We start from the raw sequence: 24,695 nt of genomic DNA, 5'->3' as shown, positions 1-24,695 counted from the left end.
TTTCAGTCATAAAATTCAAAAACATAAAGACAGATTACCTTATTTGTGTTTCCTATTCTCAAACCTTTCATATACCAATAGATATGTCATATGGTCAGCATCAAGGGGTAAAGGAAGAAATGAAGAGTAATGTATATGTTGCGATGTGTATGTCCCAGTTATGAAGCAGCTTCTGATGTTTTCAAATTTAGCATTCATATTTGTAAACACCTTGATTTTTTTAGTTTCTCTAAAATAAAATGTTAAGGCTTTTTCAAAACAAATTTTAATATTTTATATACACACTTCTGTATTTATTAATTGCCTGTGACTGAAAGGATGGAAGTAATGGGTTTATGTAGAATTCTTCAGCAAACATTTTGAGTAGAATTCATGTTTATCCTGACTTTCTTTGACCTGGTTGAAGAGTGAATGATTCCTTTAGGCTTTAAGCTATCTTAGCAGACCTAAATATCTATAAAGCATTTATGTATTCATAGTGCCAACCCTGGGCTAAGTGTATCTTGGAGGACAGACAACGAACCAGCGGGGTGTCTGTCTTTTCAATCTATTGCCTCCTTGGATACATTATTATTTTAAAAAATGATTGTTATTTGCTGTGGAATATATTGTCATAAGTATAGAAGACACATGTTGAGCATTACAGACTGAAGAGTGATCCAGTTCCATCTATCTTTGGAGGAATTGAGGAATCTGCATGAGTGTTTCATAAATTCAGTTTTACAGATTTTTACTTTTTTGTTTTTGAATTTCTTGTTACAGTGCAGCTTATGATGCCATTCTTGAAAGAAATGTTGCAATCAAGAAGCTAAGCCGGCCATTTCAGAATCAAACTCATGCTAAGCGGGCCTACAGAGAGCTAGTTCTTATGAAATGTGTTAATCATAAAAATGTAAGTGAATAATTTAGATTTCTTAAATATAGATGAAATCAAGATTTATTTATGAATACACAAATATGAAAGACTTTATAGAGACTTTAAATTATTCTGAATTGAAACATTGTTTAAAGGGAATATATATTCACAGGATGAATTTTTTTTTAATGTTGTAGATGGACATGATACCTTTAATTAATTAATTAATTAATTAATTTTTTTAATGTGGTGCTGAAGATCAAACCCAGTGCTTCACACATGCAAGGCGAGTGCTCTACCACTGAGCCGCAACCCCAGCCCCACAGGGTGAATTTTTTACCCAACTTTATTAAGTGATATCAAAAGAAAATGACTTCTGAAATTTAGAAGAATATTATTTAAGTTTTATTTCTTATTTTGCTGCTTATTCTCTATAGAGCTGACATTTCAAAAATATTAGTAGCCTTAGTACAGAGATGAAATTATTCAAATTTTATTTTGATACTGGATCTTCCCTTAATTGTACAGGATAGAAGTGCAAATCATTTCTCACCATATCACTCACACCTCTTTAGTGATGTAAGTATTTACTGATCATTTTATGTTGAAGGTAGCCAGTGGTTACAAAGCACTGTAGCAGAAATTTTTTGAAAATATTTAAAGGGAATTAGAAAAAGATTTCTAATTATACTTCCTAATGATGTAACATTTACTCATTTTGAGGACAGTTGTACTTTTTTGAATTACTTTACACATTCTGATATTTTTATAGTTCTTTTGTGGAATGAATACTCTAAACTGAGAGCAAATAACTAAGAGGAAATTGTGCAAGGTACAGTTTTATGAAGCACTAAACTGAAAGCACTTCACTGGAGACATTTTGTGGTGATTGTCCAAAGGAGTTGATATGATATAATAAGTATAATACTTTCTAATGGCAAATAATACAATTCACCACATTATATTGGAGTTATAAGTTTATCTCCAAGTTGGGGAATGCATGGACATTAAGCCTCCTTATTTGAGAAACGTGTTTGAAGGCAAAACAAATAATGTAAAGTTAAATATCAAATATCACAAAGCATGAGTAATTTAACTGTCAGTTGATATAGATGGTCAATAAGTTCTAAAATCTCAATAGAGAAATCTCTGTGAGCCTTAATTAATGGGAAGGCTTTCAGAAAGAGTAAACTTAGGCCAACTCTTAAAGATGGAATGAAAATTGGATTGTTGTAGAAAAGGGTCCCCCCAAGAAAGGAGAAGTGGCATAAAAAGGGCTGGATAGAGTTAAAGTTAGTCATGGACAGGAAGGTAATTGTAGTAGCCATTCTGTTTCCAGGTATGAGCCAGACATGTTGGTCATCAGAGTTTGCTAGTGGCCTCCTAACCTTGGATAATGCTTCTGTACCTCTTGTATCCTGTGGACTCAGTTTCACAATGAGGGCTGTGGGAGCATCTTAGTTTTTCCTATGGAGAGGAGTCCAGTTTCTCCTTTCTCCCAAGCCTGGGTGACTGCAAGGAAAGATATTTCCTTCTACTAAATAGCACATGTGTCTCAGAATTAGCCCTCTAGCAGGAGAGGCACAAAGTGTTCAACACTTATTTTGTTCAGTGAAGGAATTTAAAACTAAATATAGTCAGCCAGGAATGCTGACTGTTCTTTTCTACTCCCTGATAGATGGATGTTTTGGGAATGTCATGTCTCAAACACTTTTATGTTCTACACAGATGTTCTCTTCATTATTCTCTAAGTATCTCTGGGTTTTTCTGCCCTTTTCAAGAGGGTTTTTGAGTTTCTTTTTTAACTTGATTACTTACCTGAAAACACACTTTGATAAGTCGTCTAGCACACACAGTTCTAGATTTTTGATAGAATCCTCTGATAGGAGCTCAGGCAAGTTATCTCCCCTTTACTGCAGACATTATATCCTATTTGAAAAGCATGTCACCATTGTCTAATAAGTCAAAGGCCCGTTAGTGGGTCTCATCCATCCCCTTTTATTTTTATTTTTCTCTCTTTGATTTTGGCAAATTTAAATAGAGTTTGCTTTTTTTCTTTGTTTTGGCTTTATCATTTATTGGCTTTACTTCCCCGTTTTGCTCAGGATATCTTCATAGGTACCTTGGGGTATATTGCAAAAATTATGTTTTCCAGAGTCAGCCAGCTCTCTCTAATTCTTCATCTTATTTACATAGATGTTGTTCTTAGAGACATTTTCATGTATACCTTTTTGAAGTCTTCACATACTGTATTTAGTTGCACTTCTCTCATTTATTGCTGTTGCTCTTTGTTCTCTTCTCCCATCTTCCCCCAGTAGGAAACAGTGCTTCTCAATGAATTGTTATTTGTTCCTCATAATTACTACTTCTTTCAGTTAGTCCTGTATAACCCATTAATCAATCCTAGACTTTTGTTTGGCCATTCTGTGATTGATATAATTTCCTTTATTTCCCCTCTCGAAAAATAGGACAGTTGTTTTTTAAAATCTCATTTATGATAGCTTAATTGAGATATAATTTACATACCATATAATTAGCCCATTTCGAGTATACAGTTTAATATATATACCCACTGATATGAGTGATTATCAACACAGTTAGTTCTAGAATATTTTCATCACCTCAAAAAGAAACACTGTAGGGCTGGGGTTATGGCTCAGCGGTAGAGCACTTGCCTAGTATATGCAAAGCCCTGGTTTCGATCCTCAGCACCACATAAAAATAAATAAATAAAATAAAGATATTGTGTCCAATTACAACTAAAAAATAAATATTAAAAAAAATTTTTAAAAAGAAACACTGTATCCTTTAGCTGTTGATCCCCTATCTTCCATGCCCCCCAGCTCTAAGCCACCACTGACTTCATTTGTGCCTCTGTATGCCTTAAATCTTTTAACATCTCTCTTTTACCCTCAGATTTCCCAAATATTAGTGAGAACAGTTTTACTAAAGTCCAGATGCTATTCAGCTGGTTGTGAGACTTGAATTTATTTAGAGTATCTGATATTTTATTATTATGGCTTCCCCCATCTTAAAAAAAAAACAAAACTGTACTTTGTTTGAATTTTATTTTTCTGAATTGATCCACTGAACAGATGTTTAAGTGCTTTCAATAGGCAGAGCTTAATGCAGAGATGAATTCTGCCCTCATATCTAAAAAAACTTTCCTGTCCCTAAATTGTTAGCAAACATTTTTAAATGTGTCAGGTACATTGCTATGTACAAGGCAATAAGTAAATAAGCCACAAATCTTTCTAACAAGGATCCTGTGTGGTCTGGATGAAGCTGTTGTGAAAATGAAATTACAGTACTGTATGTTGGATACCATGACAGCATAGAGGATAACTAGAGACAGAGTAGAGAGAACAGTCAACTCTGATAGGGATTAGGGGTTACCAGACTCTGTCAAAGAAATCCATCTTGAAGACAATTAAGTTCAGTTGGTAAATGACAAGTGTAGTTTAGAATAGTATGCTTAAAAATATTAAAGGCTTTTTAAAATGACATTCTTGAAATGAATTTAGTTTGGGTAAATTATCAAGTTTAATACTACTAAATGAGGTGATACTCTAGCATGGGTTTTTGGAATTTATTTGTTGGCTTAAAGTTTTTGAGGAGGTAAGTAATATGATCGGATCTTTCTTTTACCATATTACAGGAAATAAAGTGAATAAAGTGGTAGCTGGGTTTTCAGAAAACCATTGTTAACTCAGGCTTCCATAACAAAGTACCATAGACAGAGGTCTCAAACAACAGATTTAGTTCTCGCAATTCCAGAGGCTGGGAAGTCCAAGATCAAGGTGCTGGCTTACTTGGTTCCTTGTGAAGGTGCTCTTCCTGACTTGCAATTGGCCAGTTTCTCACTGTATCTTCACATGACCTTTCCTTAATGCATGGGTGTGGAGAAAGAGAAATTTTATTCTGTTCATCTTTTTTTTTTCTTTTCTTTTTTAATTTTTTTCTTTTTTTAATAGAGAACTCAGGGGTACTCTATCTCCGAGCTACATCCCTAGCCTTTCGTAAAAATTTATTTTGAGACAGGGTCTCACTAAGTTGCTCAGGCAGGACTTAAACTTGTGATTCTCTTTTCTCTACCTCCCAAGTAGCTGGGATTATAGGTATGCATCACCATGCCAGATTTTGTTCTTCTTACGTGACCTATTCCCATTATGAGTGCCACACTTTCATGACCTAATATAAACCTAATTAACTCAAATTCCCTATCTTCATATAACATCACATTGGGAGTGAGGGCTCCATCTGTGAATTTCAGGGGGACACACACACATTCAGCTTGTAATACTAGTATTAGACGTAAGATTTTAAACTCTTTAACCTGTATTAATAGTACAGGGAATGTAGAAAAAGAGATTGAGGGTATAGAATGATGTACAACAGACAACATTCTTTCAGATATGTGCTATGGTACAGATAAAGAATCACTCTGAGTTTTCTCTTGTAAAAGGGAGGATATCCTGGAAAATTAAGGAGTTTGGTAGGAATAAAATGAATTCAATTTTATATTATTTGTTAGAAGTCCACATAAGGGACTATGTGTATATGAAACTCATGATGCTAAGCAAAGACTTTTCATGCTTATTTGGGAATTATCCACATAGAAGTTTGGAAAAGTTACATAGATAATAATATCATTTAGGGAAAGGGTAGACAGAAACAAGAGGGCTTGAAGACAGTAGTGGAAAGGAGAGTATACCTTTGGATGAATCACTGGATTTGACTGGAAATGAAGAAAACTGGGAAAATATGATACTGTTAAAATCAGGCTGGGGCAGTGATGCATGCCTGTAATCCTAACAACTTGAAAGACTGAGGCAGAAACATCTCAAGTTCAAGGCCAGCATGGGCAACTTGGCTAGACTCTGTCTCAAAATATAAAAGGAGTTCAGTTGTGGAGCACTCTAGCTTCAACCCCCAGTATTGAAAAGAAAAAAATAAGAAATGGTCTAAGGAAACCCTTCTGAGAGTATACAGAAATATTGAGTAGAATAAAAAGCTAGAAGGTGTTTAAGATTTGGTAACAAATTATGTAGAAGTTTGTATAACATAAGAACTTGTTAGAGTGTTCATAAATGGAATGAGTGATGTGAAACTCTTCTATCTGTAAAGTTTTTGTTCTTTTTAAAGACTGTTTTAGAACACTTTTAAGTTTACAGCAAAATTGAGAGGAAAATACAGAGAGGTCTCACATATAACCTGTCCCTCCACATGATAGCATTCCCCTAAATCAGCATCCCCCACCTAACTGGTACTTTTGTTTAATTGATGAACCTACATTAATACATTATTTATTACCCAGTCTGTAGTTTACCTTAGGGTTTTCACTATGGTTTTTTGTTTGTTTTTTTGTGGCCCTGAGAATAAACCCAAGGCCTCATGCTAGCTAGGAAAGCACATACCACTGAGCTACATCCCTAACCCCTAGGGTTCACTCTTGGTGTAGTATAGTTATGGGTTTGAATAAATGTATAATGATATATATATACTTTTATTATCATACAGAATATTTTCAGTGTCCTAAATATCTTCTGTGCTGTCTGTTAATCATTGCCTCCCAATTCCTGGCCATAAAAACTTTAATATATAAATGAGATTTCTTGAACTTAAAACACAAAACTTGAAAGATTTTAAACTGATGTTGTATTTTTTTTTTAACCCAGGTATTTGTAGTTCCCAAATGAAGTAGAAAGTAGTTTCTAATTTTTCTCTTTGTTTTTACCACAGATAATTGGACTTTTGAATGTTTTCACACCACAGAAATCCCTAGAAGAATTTCAAGATGTGTAAGTGTGACGATTAAAACTTTAGTTAGTTCAAAACTTTATTAGTACATTATTCTTAGATTGTTGCTATACACTTTAGCTGTCATCTTTTTCCACCCATGAAGTTACATAGTCATGGAGCTCATGGATGCAAATCTTTGCCAAGTGATTCAGATGGAACTAGATCATGAAAGAATGTCCTACCTTCTCTATCAGATGCTGTGTGGAATCAAGCACCTTCATTCTGCTGGAATTATTCATCGGGTTAGTAGAAAAAATTATCACCATATTTCTTTTTTAAATCATTGAGCTGAAATTTACATAACCAAAATGAACCATTTTAAAGTGTACAGTTCAGTGTTAAATATTTAAGCCATTTACAATATTGTGCAAACACCACCTATATCAAAACTAAATATTTTTGTCACTCCAAAAGAAAAATCCCTGTGTCCCGTAAGTAGTCATTTGACATTACTGACTCTCTAGCACCCACAATCATACTGATTCACTTTCTGTGTCTGTAGATTTACTTGTTCTATTTCATATGAATGGAATCATATGATATATGATCTTCTGTGTGTGGCTTCTTTCATTTAGCATAATATTTTCAAGATTTGTCCATGTTGTAACATGTATCAGTACTTCAATCCTTTTTATGACTGAATAATATTTTTTATATACTACATTTCACTTATCTATTCATCAATTGGTTATTTCTACCATTGAGCTATTACAGGTAGTTCTGCTATGACTGTTGATGTGCAAGTATTTGTTTGAATATCTGATTACAGTTCTTCTGGGTATATATGCCTTAGAAATGGAATTGCTGGGTCATATGCAATTCTGTGGTTGATTTTTTTTTTTTTTTTTTTTTTAAGGAACCATCAAACTGTTTTCCAAAACAGTTATACCATTTTACATTTCCAGCAGCAGTATACAAAGATTCCAACTTTTTTACAACCTTGCCAATATTTGTTGTCTGACTTTTTGCATCTAGTCTCCATAGTGGATACGAAGTAATTTTATTGTGGTTTTGGTTTGCATTTCCTTAGTGATTAATGATGTTGTAGTTAGTCAGCTTTTTGTAACTGTGAATGAAATACTGGGCAAGAACGACTTAGAGAAGGAAAGGTTTATTTTTGGCTTCACAGTTTCAGAAGATTCAGTCTATGATTTGTCGTCCACATTGCTCTGGATCTGAGATGAGGTAGAACATTATGGCAGAAGGGTATGACAGAGAAAATCTGTTCAGTTCATGGCAGCAGGAAGCAGAGAGGGCAAGGAAGGTACTGGGGAGAAAATAAACTCTTCCAGGATATGCCCCCAGTGACCTAGTTCCCCTGACTAGGCTCCACCTCCATTCAGCTCTCAGTTGATTAATCAAAGTTAATGAGGTCTAAGCCTCATGACCTAATCATTACCTCAAAGCCCCACCTCTGAACCTTACTGCATTGGGGACCATGCTTTCAACAGATGAGCCTTTGGGGGACATTCTGGATTCAAGCCATTAACACAGATGTCAAGCATCTTTTCATATGTTTGTTGGCAGTTTTTATATCTTCTTTAGAGAAATGTGTGTTTAAGCCCTTTTGCTTGTATTTTAATTGAGTTATTTGTCTTTTTGTTATTGTTTTAGAAGTTCTTTATGTACTTGATATAGTAAGCCTTTATGAGACATACAATTTGTAAGTATTTTCTCCCATTCCATGGCTTGGCTTTTCATTTTGATGGTATTCATTACTGTGTTAAAGTTTTTCATTTCCAACAGTTTTTGTTGTTGTTTTGTATGTATTTTTGGTGCAATATATAAGACTCCATTTATAAAGATTCAGCCTTATGTCTATAAAACTTTTCTACTTAGCTCTTACATAGGCCTTTGATCATTTTGAGTTCATTGTTATATGTGGTATAAGATAAAGGACCAACATCATTTTTCCACATGTGGGAGTCCAGTTGTCCCGGTTCCATTTGTTAAAGAAACTTTTCTTTCCCCCAATGAATGGTCTTGGCACCCTTGGTAAAAACCAGTTGACCACAAGATACATAGTTTGATTTCTGGACTTAATAGTTCCATTTCATTGGTCTTTGTGTCTGACCATATACCAGCACATTATTTGGATCACTGTAACTTTGTAGTTTTGAATTGGGAAAATATGAATCCTCCAACTTTGTTCTGATATTTTCATATGTTTGTTGGCAATAATGTTTTGAATGTTTAGGGCTCCTTATGATTGAATATGAATTTGAGGATCAACTTTTCCATTTCTGCAGAAAAGGCCATTGGAATTTAAGTAAGGATTTTTTTGAATATGTAGGTTGTTTAAGAAGTTTTGTCGTCATCATACTAATTTGTCATCATAATAATACTTAGTATTCTAATAGATGAACATGGGATGTCCTTTCATTTTCTTATGTTGTTTCAAAGCCTGCTTGTGTTGTCATATTAAAATACTACAGATTGGATAGCTTTAACAGTGGAAATTTGTTTTTTCACATTTTTGAAGTTCATAATCAGGTTGACAAAATATTTGGTTTCTGATAAGGTCTCTTTTTTGCTTTCAGATAGCCATTTCTCTTGCTTTGTCCTCACATGGCTTTTTATCTGAGCATATGTGGCTAAAAAATGCTTTGGTATCTCTCTTGTAAAGACACCAGTTCATTTGGATTGAGGCTTTACACTTATGACTTATTTTAATCTTAAGTACATATAATATCCTATCTCCAAATAGAGTAAGCACTGGGGCTTAGGACTTCATAAGAATTTGGAAGGGAACAAGGTTTAGTCTATGACATAAATTTCCTTTAGTTTCATTTAGTATTGTCTTGTAGTTTTCAGTGTGTATAAGTCTTTCTCCTTAGTTTATTCCTAGGCATTTTATTCTATAGGATGCTATTACAAATGGAATTATGTTCTTATTTTCCTTTTCAGGTTATCAATTGCTAGTATATAAAAACACAACTGATTTTTGTGTGCTGTTTTTTTTTTCTTTTATTTTATCCAGAGTTGCTGTTTGCAACTTTGCAGAATTTGTTTATTAGCTTTAATTGTTTTAATGGATTTTTAAAATGATTTTCTATATATAAGATCATATATCATCTGCATCCTAGTTTTACTTCATCCCAATTTGAATGTTTTGTTAACTGCTTTGGCTGGAACAGATATAGTGAAAGTGGACAACCTTGTCTTCTGATCTTAAGAGAAAAGTTTTCAGTGTTTGACCATTGTATTCATCTATTTTCCATTGCTATATCAGAATACCTGAATCTTATTAATAGAAGAGTGTAACTCACTCTTTTGGAGACTGGAAATCCAAGATTGGGTGGCTTCATCTGTTCGGCTTCTGACATGGGCCCCCTTGACTGGATCACAGCATGGCAGAGAAATAAAAAGGGAACCAACTGTGTGCAGAAGGAACCAGATGTGGAGTATTCTTACTTTTTTAACAACTTACCCTACTGAGAGCTAATTAACTCCACAACACCAGCTTTTATTTCTTCCTAGGGCAGTGTCCTGATGACCTTATTACCTTTCATTGAGCCCTACCTCTAATTACAGTTTCCACCACCTCAATATTGCCATATAAGAGATCAAGCTTTCAGCACATGAATGCTTGGGGGGCACACTCAAACCATATCCAAACCATAGCAACTATTAAAACCCCATATTAGCTATGGGGTTTTCATAAATGCTCTTCTTCTGATTGCAGAAGTTCCCTTTTGTACTAGGGTTAGTCACACTGTATAGTTAGAGAATAAAGGCCATAATAGACTTCCCTTAATTCATATGCCAGCCGTAACTCAGGGATCTCCAGGACCATCCTCACTTCAGACCAACTGGCTACAAATTCACTGTTTCCCTACAACCTCCCCAAGCCTGGAGAATTTACTGGAATGACCCATAGGACTTCCAAAAGTGCTAAACTTAAGTTAATTTTATTATAGGAAAAGGGTACAAATTAGTGATGTTTTAGACTAGCTTTGGTATCAAAATGATGTTGGCCTCAAAATGAGTTAGGAAGTATTTCCTCCTGTTCTTTGGAAGACATTTAGGAAAACAAAACTATAGAATTTTTTTTTTTTTTTGGTACTGGGGATTGAACTCAGGGGCACTTGACCACTGAGCCATATTCCAAGTCTATTTTGTATTTTATTTAGAGACAGGGTCTCACTGGCTTGGCACCTCGCCATTGCTGAGGCTGGCTTTCTTAATGTAATAAAGTTGAGCTAAGAAGAGACACATTGGGATCTGTTACCTATGATGACCATATTTATCTTAGATTAGGTAGTGTGGGAAACTCTGAGATATTCATGAAGAAGTTTATTGGGGAGTTTCTTTAGAATCAAAATCCCAGGGGGGAATAAAGCAGTAAAAATGGATAGAGGGAGAAACTGAATTGAATGCAACCACTTCAAAGACCTCAGCTGGTGACCCAACCAGCCCATTACGCTGGGAACAACATGATCTCTGTGGTTGAGAACAGTGCCTGGAGATATTTTCTTAAAGTCTGTCAACAGCTGTCATGCCTAGAAATTGAGAGAATAAGTACCTCAAACTGGTACCAAGAATCTGAGCAGGCATCACAGAATCTACTGCAGACCACCCCTTGAGCTGCTATTTTCCTTTAAAAAATAAAAACATAAGCTGTTGAAACTGCTTGTACCAGATTTTTGTTTGGCCCCTTTTCCTGGAGCAACTTCCAAGAAGTTTAATGTAATTAAACTAATTGCAGCTAATCTTGAAGGCAGAACTGGTACTTATCTCTCAATTCTACTGCTCATTCTAGATTCACCTGTTCTCTGCTGTTCTGTGATTAGTTGCTTGATAAAATAAACTGATCTTCCATCCCTTAAGAGTTCAGTGCAAATCAGGGTTGGGAGTGGATTTTCACATAGTCACTCAAAGACCCAAGCTGAGTAATAATACTTCACCATCTAGACAGCAGAAGAGAAAGCTGGGTTATATGCATTAGCTTTTCTATGTTGGGACCTGAAATGGTACATATACTTCTGCGCAGAGCCTATTGGAGGAACTGCCTATAATTGTAAGGGAATTGGAAAATATGAGGGGAACAGACTTTAGAACAGCAGTGGGCACCAGTCTCTGCCACAGTCTACCCTATTGGTTATCAGACATTCCTTTGTTCTCTTTTTTTCCATACCTCTCTAATGGAGATAACCCAAAGTCCTATTCCATCAAAATGTTTAGTATCTACATCAGTCCAGACATTGCTTCCTTTGGTTCAGTAATACAGGAACTGGAATGGCCAAATTATCTGTCCATCTCCCATGTCCTCCCTGCAAATACCTCAAAATGGTCAAACCACAATAAGCAACCTCATTTGGAAACTAAAAAAATTAGTCAGTTGCAGTTGAAATTCTGGGCATTGTGAGGGTTTCTTGCTCTGGGGTGGTGAATAGTCTGTGGTTAAGCCCTAAATCTGATATCTGTGAGGAACAACCTATCTGCTATTCTCTGTGATACCTGACTGTACCTGGTAGGAGAGTTTTCCTTTTGTTATCCTCCTTGAATGTATCTGAAGTGAGTAATGAAGGATGTGTTCTCCTTGGGGGCTGCTCAGCTTTCTCAGCCTATTTCATGCTAGTAGCTCTTCCCACTTCTGCCAATCAAAAATGTTTCCTGACATTGCCACATGTTCCTTGGGGCAAAATTGTTTTGAATCGAGAGCCACTGTCACAGTCAGAATGGTCACAGACTTAGAGAGGTTTTTGACCTACAGTGAACTCTCTCAGAAATATAAAAGGAATCATATGTTTTTGATAGATCTTTTCAAAGCATATTTGTCAGCTCATAGGTCCTATATTGGACTTATAAGGTTAGCCTGAGTCTTCCTTTAAATTTTCAGACTTCTGTTGGCAGAATGAAGCAATTTCTTCAATTAAAAGATTTTTACATGGACTGGCAATGTGGTAGAACACTTGCCTAGCATGCACAGGCCGTGGGTTCAGTTTTTAGTGCTGTGAGAAAAAGAAAAAAATTTTGCAGTCTTTCTCCTTTGACAGCTTTCAGAATTATGTGAAAATGATACATAGAAACAAACCCAAGATATCACTGTTTAAAACAACATTTATTGTTTGCTCAGGCATTTGCAGGGTTGACTGTGTGTCACTGCCCAAACCACGGGTCAGCGTCAGGTTTGTTCTACTTTCAGGTCTCAGCATCTAGGTGAAGGATTGCTTTCAAGGGACATCCTTTTCCCATAATGGTAGATGAGTAAGAGCCACACTAAATCACATTTAAACTTGTCTTCAGATCTCATGAACATCACATTCTCTCCACACTCCATTGAATAAAATAAGTCACGTGGTTGAACTCATCAAAAGCATGAGGAAATCAACTCAGGCAGACAGGAATATTTGCTTAACTATCTGCCATCTAGTAGTATATAGTTTTTTCCAAAGTGGTGAAACCCTAAAAGTCTAAACCCAGTTCCCTTTCATTTCTATTTTCAAAATGGCCAGTTCTTTCAAAAGTAACCAAGAGTCACCAACACAAACAATTGAAATTTTATGTTCCAGTCTCACACAGGTCAGCAAACTTTTGCTATAAAGTCCAGGTAGTATTTCAGACTCGGTAGATAATAGTCTCTTTCACAGCTAAAGGATTCCGCCATTGTATCATAAAAGCATCCACAAACGATATGGAATTGAGTAAGTGTGGTTGTGTTCCAATAAAACTTTCTTTATATAAGCAGGCAAGCCTCAATTTGCCACCTGTCCTAGATCTTCAGGTATGTTATGCAAGTGTTGTGCGAATGACAGTTTCATAAATTGTTTTGCTATTGGATGTTTTGGATCATTTTTCTACCTTTGATATTAGTTTCTCTGGTGTTTAATGACTAAACCACAATTGTATATTTTTATACAGTCTGCATAGAATACAATTCATAGAATTTACCAGTTGAGCATTCTTAATCTATAATCTGAAATACTTCAGAATCCAAAACTTCTTGGGCATCATGACAGCATTCAAAAAATTTTAGATTATGGAGCATTTCAGATTTCCGATTTTCAGATTAGGAATGCTTAACAGGCAAAGGAACACCCCATTTCTGACATCACTTTCAGTGTCAGTCAGAATAGACTAAATTTTGATGAAAGATAACAAATTTTGAACTCTCAGAGACTTAACACAACTAAAGTTTATATTTTCTTACTATGTGTCCAGTGCAGATTGTAGTAGAGGAGGGACTCTGCTTTACAAAGATGCTCATCAGCCCATGCTGCCAGCAAGTCCACTATTTGGAATGTTCCTAATTGCCAAAGCAAAGGAAATCACCATAAGTATTGTGCACTGATCCTTCTTTTTGCTTCCATTAAATCCCACTGACCAGACCTACTCATATGGTCTTGTCTAACTAAGGAGGTTGAAAAAATGTGGGCAAAAGATGGAATATTGGGTTAGTTCAACTGCCTCTTCCACAAATTCACGTAAATTCCAAATTACTCTTCTCATACATAGTTAACAATGTTACGTCTATAGAAAAATACTGATATACAAGGATGAATTTCAGTTAATGCTCTTTGAAGTGTTTTTGACCAATTATTTTTTCTTAATAAAATCTATTTTAAAAGAGCATATTTGCTCTGGAATCTTATTTCTAGACGAGAATGCACTAGTAAAAAGAGCCAGTAATCTTCAACCATCATAAATAGATATCAAAATAGTATGAAAGCTTATGTTTATTCTTGAATATGCAATATTACTTTCCTGAGATATTATATTTTAGAAATATTAGCAGTCTTACATTTGTAGAAGAGAAATAATGAAATTTTTATACTCTGTTTCACCAGGCCTTGTTGAAATCTTTGTATATTTAATTTCATAAAGTGATTAGCTTATATATCTTCTAAACCCACCTATAATTACCCTTCAAAATATGTTAAGGACATCAGACATGTTTTTCTGGATGTATACATTACAAAATTAATCTTTCAGACTAACTTTTTTCCCTTTGGTGTTAATAATTGGTATTTAATATACGTAGTATTCATTAATACAGGTAATGCAGTGTATTTGTGTTATAGATATATGCTTTTGTTTTATTTTCATAGTAGAATTCATCAAGGTTAACAGGCACAGTGTATTGAATGTGAAATGATGGGTGTTTATGCCACTGCCTTCTTTTAATGGGCATAGCACAGATTTTCTCCAGTTGAGATCATGTGGATAATTCTTTATAGACATTATTTAGTAATATCAACAGCAAATAATTTTGTGGACTAGAGGCATCAAGACAGTGTGCCTTGTCTCTCCAGGCAGATAAAAATTTTATGAGCAAATTTTTGTGATTTCATGTGGGAAGTCAGATGGGAAGTCTGATAAATGGCTGGCTATTGGGTCCTTTAAGACTGAGTATCATGCGAGTTCAAAAGGTCAAATTATATATGCCAGCATTGGCAGAATGGCCCATTGTTGATTTGTATACGTATGTAAAGCTTATTGTGAGATTTTTTTAGCCCATTAAATTCCACATTTTCAATTCTATTAATATTTCAGCAACACAGGTCATTACAATAGGTTAGAAATTATAATCATAATCTGCATCTTATATATCTTTTATTATTATGAGAACAGAAATATAGTCATTTGAATAGAATACTGGGACAATATACTATCTCCCCTCTTCTCTTTTGCAGTATTAGTATTAAACCCAGGGGCCCTGTACCACTGAGCTACCTCACTAACCCTCTTTATTTTTATTTATTCATTCATTCATTCATTTTGAGGCAGGGTCTCACTGCTGGGATTACAGGCCTGCACCACCATTCCCATCTAGTATCTCATATAATACGTATATGTGTGTGTGTGTGTGTGTGTGCGTGTGCGTGCGCGCGCGCCATCCCACAAATAGGACATTGGACACTTGTTATGTAATATACAAAGAAATGATTTTTTTTAATTTGTTCTAATTAATTATATAGACAATAGAATGTATTTTGAAACATCATACATAAATGAAGTGAGTATAACTTCTCATTCTTCTGATTGTGTATGTTATAGAAGTACACCGATTGTATAATCATATATGCACATTGGTTAATAATGTCATTCATTCTACTATTCTTCCTACCCCTTTCCCTCCCTTCTGTCTAATCCAGAGTTCCTCTATTCTTCACTAGCCCTCCCCTTTATCGTAAATTATCATCTGCATATCAGAGAAAACGTTTAGCCTTTAGTTCTTAGGGATTAGCTTATTTCACTTGGCATAAAATTCTGCAGCTTCATCCATTTACTGACAAATGCCATAATTTCATTCTTCTTTATGGCTGAGTAATATTCCAGTGTGTGTGTGTGTGTGTGTGTGTGTGTACACACACACACACACACCACATTTTCTTTACCCATTTATTTATGCCATTCATTGAAGGGCACTGAGGTTGGTTTATAGTTTAGCTATCGTGAATTGAGCTGCTATAAACATTGATGTGGCTGTGTCAATGCAGTATGCTGATTTTAAATCCTTTGGATATATAATAAGTAGGATAACTGGGTCAAATAGTGGTTGTATTTCAAGTTTTCTAAGGAGTCACCATACTGCTTTCCATAGTGGTTATACCAATTTACAGTCCCACCAGCAATGTATGTGTGTGCCTTTTCCCCCCACATCCTTGCCAGTACTTACTGTTGCTTTTATTCTTGATAATTGCCATTTTGACTGGAGTGAGATAAAATCTTGGAATAGTTTTGATTTGAATTTCTCTAATCTCTAGGGATGATGAACATTTTTTCTTATTTTTGTTGATAGATTTTATTTCTTCTGTGAAGTCTGTTCAGTTCCTTAGTCCATTTATTGATTTTTTTTTTTTCTTTTTGGTGTTAAGTTTTCAAGTTTTTTAAATATATCTTGGAGATTAGTGCTCGATCTGAAGTGTGTGTGTTAAAGATTTTCTCCCATTCTGTAGGCTCTCTCTTCACATTATTGAGTCTTTCCTTCGCTGAGAAGAAGCTTTTTAGTTTGAATCCCATCCCATTTATTGATTCTTGATTTTACTTTTTGTGCTTTAGGGGCCTTGTTAAGAAAATCAGTTCCTAAGCTGACATTATGAATATCTGGGCCTAGTTTTTTTTCTATTAAATGCAGGGTCTCTGTTCTAGTGTCTTAAGTCCTTGATCCACTTTGAGTTTTGTGCAAGATGAGAGACAGGGATCTAATTTCATTTTGCTAATATGGATTTCTAGTTCTCACAGCACTATTTGTTGAAGAAGCTATCCAATGTATGTTTTTGGTGCCCTTGTCTAGGATGAGATAACTGTACTTATGTGGGTCTGTCTCTGTGTCCTCTATTCTGTACTATTGATCTACATGTCTGATTTTGATGCCAATACCATCCCATTTTTGTTACTATTCTTCTGTAGTTATAATTTAAAGTCTGATATTGTGATGTTTCCTGCTTCACTTTTCTTGCTAAGGATTGCTTTGGCTATTCTGGGTCTCAGTTTTCCAAATGAATTTTATGATTGCTTTTACTGTTTCTATGAAGAATGTCATTGGGGTTTGAATAGGGGATTATATTAAGTTTGTGTAACACTTTTGGTATTATGTCCATTTTGACAATCTTAATTCTGCCAATCCAAGAGCATGGGAGAGCTTTCCATCTTCTAAGGTTAATTCAATTTCTTTTTTTAGTGTTCTGTAGTTTTCATTATATAGGTCTTTTACCTCTTTTGTTAGATTGATTTCCAAATATTTTAGTTTTTTGAGACTTAAAATTATGAATGAGGTGGTTTTCCTGTGTTCTCTTTCAGTGGATTCACCACTGATGTATTTCATTTATGGGTGTTAATTTTATATCCTGCTACTTTGCTGAATTCATTTATTAGTTCTAAAATTTTCTGGTGGAAAATTTTGGATCTTCTATATGTCCTCAGCCAATAGTGATAATTTGAGTTCCTGTTTTCCTATTCATATCCCTTTAATTTCTTTGTTCTGTTTAATTGCTCTGGCTGGAGTTTTCAAGGATGATGTTGAATAGAAGTGGTAAAAGAGGGCATCCTTGTCTTGTTCAAGTTCTTAGAGGGAATGCTTTCTATTTTTCTTCATTTAGAATGATATTGGCCTTAGGTTTAGCATATATAGCTTTTACAATATTGAAGTTTGTTTCTACTATCCCTAGTTTTTCTAGTGTTTTGAGCATGAATGGATGCTGTATTTTGTCAAATGCTTTTTCCCCAGACTACATCCCCAGACTCCCCCCACCTTTTAAATGTTTTATTTTGAGATAGAGCCTCACTGCCCAGGCTGGCCTCAAACTTGTGATCCTCTGGCCTCAGCCTCTCAAGTCTCTGGAATAATAGGTGTGTCCCTGCAGTTTTCATTTTTGACAAGTTGCCAATTTCCCCCAACATGGCTTTTTTTTTTCCCCCCTTGCTGTTTGGGAATGGTATGGCTTCTCACAAAATCTGATATCTTGGACAATAGTTCTGGGAACATCAGGCTTTCTTCTTCCTGATGGGTTCTCATTCATTAAGGTATGCTAAGCAGATGTCTTGTTTGAAATCCAACAAAAAAAAAAAAAAAAAAAGAAATCCAACAAATCAATGAGATCTTTTCCTGTCTTTACCTGCAAATTTGTGAATAATTTGTGCATTTACAATACGTATTATTCAAGTCAACAAATACCCATTTTTTTTTAACCTCAAGTATATTATTTGGAAACTAGACAATCATGTTTATCCACGCCATCACTGAAATTGTTAAAGGTACCAGCTACTGTTCATGTAAGGCACATTGGCTGTACTCTTTTTTCCATCCAACTTTGCCAAGTGGTTTAGTTCATTCCAACAAAGACACATTTATTATCTAACCATTTTATGGTGAGAATTTATATCAAATCTGTAATAATGCGACCCTTTAACTTGTGTTTGTATCAACATTGTTGATTTCCAAGGACACTTGTGTAGTCTGTTTTCCTTCATGATACCTGTAGCTTAGAATCCAATATTTCAAAGGTGTACCAACAAGTTATAACAACAAAGAGATTGTGGGAAAAATAGCATGATTGTGGATTCTCTACCACTTCAAGCATTTGTAGAACTATCTGACTGCCAAGGAACAAAAGGATTTTGAGTAAATAACTAAAAATATCCAACTATATATTATTTGTACTCTGCATTAGGTGTAAAATGTTGTTTACATGTATATAAAATATTATATGTATGTACATACATGTGTGTGTTTGTATGTAGTCCATGTATGTGTTTGTGTGTATGTGTGTAAATGTATATAAATGCACACCTATATATATGGCTTGCTATGAGACTGTTTCTCAATGGCAATATATTAGACAGGGCCTCAGCAGGAAAAAATGGCATATTAAACATGTATTTGAAGGGAGTGTAAAGAAGGATCTTTTTAAGGTGAAGGGATAGACGAAATTATGGGAACTAACCAAATAAGGTAAAACACTCAAAAATGACCAACAGAAGGTTAGTTATTGACCCCCTCATTATTTTCAGCTGCTAGCAAAACCAGCAAGTCCTGAAGCAGCAGAAGTATGGCTCTGGGTGGGTATTCTGTCTTAGCCAGTTTGTAGCATATGCCATAAGGATCACAGAGAATAAATACCTTGACCTCTCTTCTCATTTCTTTTCTTTTCTTTTTTTTTTTTAATATTTTTTAGTTGCCAATGGATTTTTAACTTTGTTTATTTATATGTGGTGCTGAGGATCGAACCCAGGATCTCACACATGTTAGGCAAGTGCTCTACCACTGAGCCACAACCCCTGCCCCCTCTCTTCACATTTCTGACGATGCATTGGACAGGTCCAGCAGAAAACAAGGAAGGAAAACATAACCCTATTGACATGGTTCTTAGGGGTCTGCCTGCTAGAGCTCAAGGCAAGATAGCAAGGGGCAAAGATGAATTTCCATGTTCAGAGAGCATGTATTACCTTTTCTGTGGCCAGGCTGCACATTACTATGCAATATACATTGTCCCAGTGCTCTATTTATTAGACAGCTATTTTCCAACATTGATAATTTGAAATATAGTGCATCCCTCAAAATAAAGTGACAACCTAGTTCTAGAAAATACTTTCATGAATGCATTTCTTATAACACACATCAATTATATGTGTAATATTTTGTTCAGTTGAACATTGAGAAGTAACTTTCCAACGAAGTTGATGCCATTTTCATAGTGAATTTAAAAGTAGTTTCAGACTGTCTAATCATTCACTTGTTGCTTTTGTCAAAAGAATGGGCTTCTAAAAGCTTAAGAATTATTTCAAAGTTACCATGAGTGGTATATTTGTTACTCATTTCAAAATTTTGTGGGTCAAAAAACTGGTAAGTTAGTATGCAAAACGAATATAATACTAATATGACTTTGTTTTACCATAGTAGTTCTTGTTTGAGCTTTAAGATGCCTTTCCAGATCTCTTAATCTTATTTGATTAAAAATTTCTAGCTAATAATAATTAAAAATAATTTCTAGAAATTATAAAATTATACTAGCTTCTTCTAATGACTAATAATTACTAATCTTTCTAAAAACTATAAATTTTTAAATTTACAAGTAAATTTTAAGCTGACTTCTCAGGTTTGCTTTTTTATGATGAAACTGTGCAGTAATATTATAATTAAGAAGAATGAACAGTTAACATGAATTGAAAGCTTAATTATGAACTGCAGAATCTTTGTATATATCTTAGCAATCATTTCTTATTTTTATGTTTTGAAGGATTTAAAGCCCAGTAATATAGTAGTAAAATCAGATTGCACTTTGAAGATTCTTGACTTTGGACTGGCTAGAACTGCAGGAACAAGTTTTATGATGACACCTTACGTAGTGACTCGATACTACAGAGCACCTGAGGTCATCCTAGGCATGGGCTACAAGGAAAACGGTCAGCACACACTTTTTATTTGAAATACTCTTCAAATTTAGTTTTTTGTTATTGATGTTTATTAGGTTTTTTAGGTAAATATTTAAGTTAAATTGCATGGAATTAAATGTGTATCACTGTTTGAAATGTGTATCAAGTTTGAAAATAACTATTATAAGTTTTATCATAAATGGGAAAACATGGGGGCCTTGTTAGTCTAAAATGCTAATACTTAAATCATCAGCACTCCCACTGGATAAAGAATTGTCTTAGCCTCTGAAAAAAGAACTATGTGTATGCTTTTTGCTTGTCCATAGCTTGAAAATGAGCAAATACTTCTATATACGAGGAAGTATATAGTGTACCTCAGAATTCAATCTTACTAGTAATTTCAGTGCCCATTAGTAAGGTTTGCTCTTATTTCCAATTCCAGGAAATCAAAGTTAATAGCAGAGCATTTAGTGTAAACTTTGAGAACTACAATAATGCCATTATGCAAAACTGATGAATAATTAAGAATCTCTTGGAGGAAACAATAATGTTTCATCAAAGCCTTGTGTCTAATCTTAAGGAAAAGGCATATAGTATTTTGTGTATGTATAGTGAATTAAACTATAACTTTCTAAGTGTGGTAATTTCATCCAAAATACTCCTGTGAAAAAACTGGAACAGTAGTTCACTTTGATTCAGGCAGCTATTAGTCAATTTTCAAGATTATTATTATTATTATTATATATTTATTTATTTATTTACAAAAGATACCTACGAAATTAGAATTTTAAGCCAGGTTTGGTGGTACATGCCTATAATTGCAGCAATTCGGGAGGCTGAGGCAGGAGGATTGCAAGTTTGAGGCAAGCCTCAGCAATTTGACAAGAACTTGTCTCAAAAAATAAAAAGGACTGGGAATGCAGGCCAGTTGTAAAGCACCCCTGGGTTCAATCCCAGTACCAAAAAAAAATTTTTTTAAAGACAGAAATTAGGATTTTAGCTTAATTTCCTTTTTGGTGTATGTGAGCTCAAAGTAAATATTTTAAACAGTGACTGTTAATCTTTTATTCTGAAGTAAGCATGCTATTTTGTTTTCTTACTTTCTACCTAAAAGTTGAAGTTTTGTTTGGGTATTGATAACTTCAGTACCAGGATGAAGATTGCTTCTGCATTTGCAGTGAAATTATTGGTTATCATAGATATTGTGTAATATGTCAGTGAGGGTCCTGGGGCAGCTCCCAACCAGAAATTATCATGAAAAGAAAAGAGTTGAAATACTCTTCTCTCATAAGAATTATGTAGATCATCTTATTGCATCCCCACCCTTCCCCAGAAAACTGAGTCAAGTGTAATACTTCCTTATGGTAACTACAGTAGCCTGCAAAGATTAACATAAATATTTCTTTCTTTTAATGACTACCCCTCCCCAGTTTAACAACTTTGTTTTATCTGTATTTTATTGCAGGCTACTTCAGACTGTTTTGGAAAGTGTAGGATAATCAAGTATATTTTAAAGTGCCTAATAGTAAGCAGTTAAACACAGCTCAGTTTTATGTACAAATTATAAAACTAAACTTAAGCCTTAGTTTCTTCACTGACTCAATATCTTCTCTGATACTAGTAGCTTTTAAGATCTTTGTGTTTAAAACTGTTTTTCTGAAGGTTTTCCACATCAGTTTCATCCTTGTTATTTAGCTACTTTCCTCTTTTCTGTAAAGTCTATGGAGAAGATTTATTCTTACAGATTTTGGGCAAAAATGAAAACCCTTAAAAATTTGTTCTCTGATCAATTGATTTATCAATGTTAACTTTTCCTGTAAAAAAATTTTTTTTTTGGTACTGGGGATTAAACTCAGGGATACTTGGCCACTGAGTCACATCCTCAGCCCTATTTTGTATTTTATTTAGAGACAGGGTCTTACTGAGTTGCTTAGAGCCTCACTTTTGCTGAGGCTGGCTTTGAACTCGAGATCTTCCTTGCTCAGCCTCCTGAGCTGCTGGGATTACAGGTGTTCCTCTAAAATTTTATCCTCAAAAGTTGAGTCATACTAGAAATATAAAAAGGTTTGCATACATTAATGTGAAATTTTAGAGAAACTTTAGTACCAAAAATTATTCCCCGTTTATTTCCTAACATACTTCGGTGAATTGATGGTCTCCTTATAAGAATGTGCTTGAAAGTATAGACTTAAATTTCCTAAATCCTGCAACATGGATGAAGAACACATCTCTCTTAAATCTAGTCCTGCCCGTTTCTTCTTCTGCTCTTAAAGAATGTGGGCCTTCAAACTTCAAGACCCAAATCTAAGTTTCTAAGCCTTTTCCTTTTAAATTGCTCATTCTTTCCCTCTTCTATTAAACTTCAAGTACCTACTCTTTCTCCTTTTATCTGATATTCAGACCCAAAGGTATAAAATGTTAGAGTATGCGGTTAGTTTTAATAAATGGGTGGAAATCCCAAAATTGCCTCTTTCTGTCTAGCAGATTGTTTGCAGCATCTTGATTAGGGCTCCCTTTTCAAGTTGGCAAGGGTAAGTGCTAGGAAACTCTGCAATAAGAACTTTCATACTATATCCTACCAAAACTAATTTCTTAAATCCAAGCAGTTTGGTTTTATGAATTTGAAAAACCTTATGTAGAAAACATAAGAAGTATGCTTTTCTTTACTCTGTTTTCTTCATTCTGTATGTACTTGTTCCTTTAGGGATAATAGAATAAATGTAGAATGATGTTGCCAAGAAAATAATTGACTTTAAATTCAGAGTAAACATACCACTTATTAAATAAATAAATTTATGAACTCTGGTTTGAAATTTTCTGTAATTATTCAGAGACATTTTTCTATTAAATATTTTAATAAGATAAATTACGCTGCTCATGCTTTTTCTTTTAACTTTTAAAGAAAGAGTGTAATGCACAGTTGAGCTTCAAAATAATGTATAATATCATAATTTTACTATTTTATGTACATTTTAGCCTTATTTATAGTTTGTGTTTGATTCTCTTATATTTTATAAACAAATTCTCAGTTACGAAATATACAGGTTTTATACTATTTCTGTGCATAGCTCTCACTTTAAAATTAGATATGTAGTTAAAATGCCACAATTTGTTTTCTTTTGTGAACCAAGCTTTTCACAAAGTATTTTGTTTTTGAAATTATTTCATTAGCTGAAATTAAAATCACTTTTTCTTTTTTGTAATATTTTGCAGTTTTTATATAATGCAATCATATTCTGCTTCTTTGATTTTAATGACCTTTTGCTTTGCTTTTCCTTCTTTTGTGCTGCAAACATAGTGGATTTATGGTCTGTGGGGTGCATTATGGGAGAAATGGTTTGCCACAAAATCCTCTTTCCAGGAAGGGACTGTATCCTTGTGCTGCTGCAGCAAATTATTAGTTAGGTGATGAACTTCCTTATGTTCTTTAATGAAAATGAATATGCTGCATTCATACATACAGGTTTTTTTAAAAACAGACATAAACTTTGTGACTGTTATAGTTCAAAAAATTGTTCAGATAAGAAGCTGAAATATTTGTAGGCTGCATTTGGCAGTAGGACATACAGTCTCTGCTGGTAGTCAGAGCACATTCACTGTCACTCATTTTTATTTTATATGCTTTTTATGATTTTAAAGTATACATGGTGTGCGTGATTTTTTTTTTACTGTTTATATATTTCTTTTTATTTTAACCAAAATCTTTATGTTAATGTCATTGCATTTTGTTTTCAGTTGACATTTGGTCAGTTGGGTGCATCATGGGAGAAATGATCAAAGGTGGTGTTTTGTTCCCAGGTACAGATCGTATCCTTATCTTTGGCCTAAAATATAGTTTCTAAAGGTCAAAATGTATGACAGTACTTCAGCTCCTTCAGGTATAATGTATTTTGTCTCTCCCTAATATCAAGTATTGCTAAATTACTCTTTCAAAATACCACCTGCTATTGACATAGACTTTCTTTTCCCTCATTTATTGTTTTCATATGTTAATTCTGAAAAGTCCTCAAGTGTAATTATCCACAGTTACTTGCTGGCTTTGAGTTGATTTATTTAACCTACATTTAAAAAATCATGGCTTGCATTAAAAATTTATAATAATTTATACACTTGAGTAAGTCTAGAAATACTTAAGAATTACTTTGAGCTTTGAAATTTTCTGTTGCTGCTGGCCATCCTTTTGTTTTGTCCCCTCACTGCCTTTTTGTTAATGTTTTGT

At 34.4% G+C, this 24,695-nt stretch overlaps 1 protein-coding gene across 5 annotated transcripts in view; it reads left to right on the top strand.

The window, feature by feature from the left end:
• Mapk8 (mitogen-activated protein kinase 8) overlaps positions 1-24,695 on the top strand; it is a 113,950-nt gene that overhangs the window by 80,368 nt on the left and 8,887 nt on the right. For 4 of the 5 annotated variants that reach the window (XM_027947901.3, XM_071611283.1, XM_071611286.1 and 1 more), the window contains 5 exons: positions 763-892; positions 6,599-6,657; positions 6,762-6,900; positions 20,341-20,506; positions 24,212-24,283. In XM_027947901.3, the coding sequence (XP_027803702.1) occupies positions 763-892; positions 6,599-6,657; positions 6,762-6,900; positions 20,341-20,506; positions 24,212-24,283 (566 nt within the window). Of the gene's footprint in view, positions 1-762; positions 893-6,598; positions 6,658-6,761; positions 6,901-20,340; positions 20,507-23,774; positions 23,847-24,211; positions 24,284-24,695 lie in introns of all 5 variants that reach the window. The other variant, XM_071611285.1, reaches the window with a different exon arrangement.

Source organism: Marmota flaviventris, chromosome 4 (genome assembly GCF_047511675.1).
Source record: "Marmota flaviventris isolate mMarFla1 chromosome 4, mMarFla1.hap1, whole genome shotgun sequence".
Classification (NCBI taxonomy): Eukaryota; Metazoa; Chordata; class Mammalia; order Rodentia; family Sciuridae; genus Marmota; species Marmota flaviventris.
The sequence above is the reverse complement of the archived record's forward strand: the minus strand, read 5'-3'. Positions and strand labels throughout refer to the sequence as shown.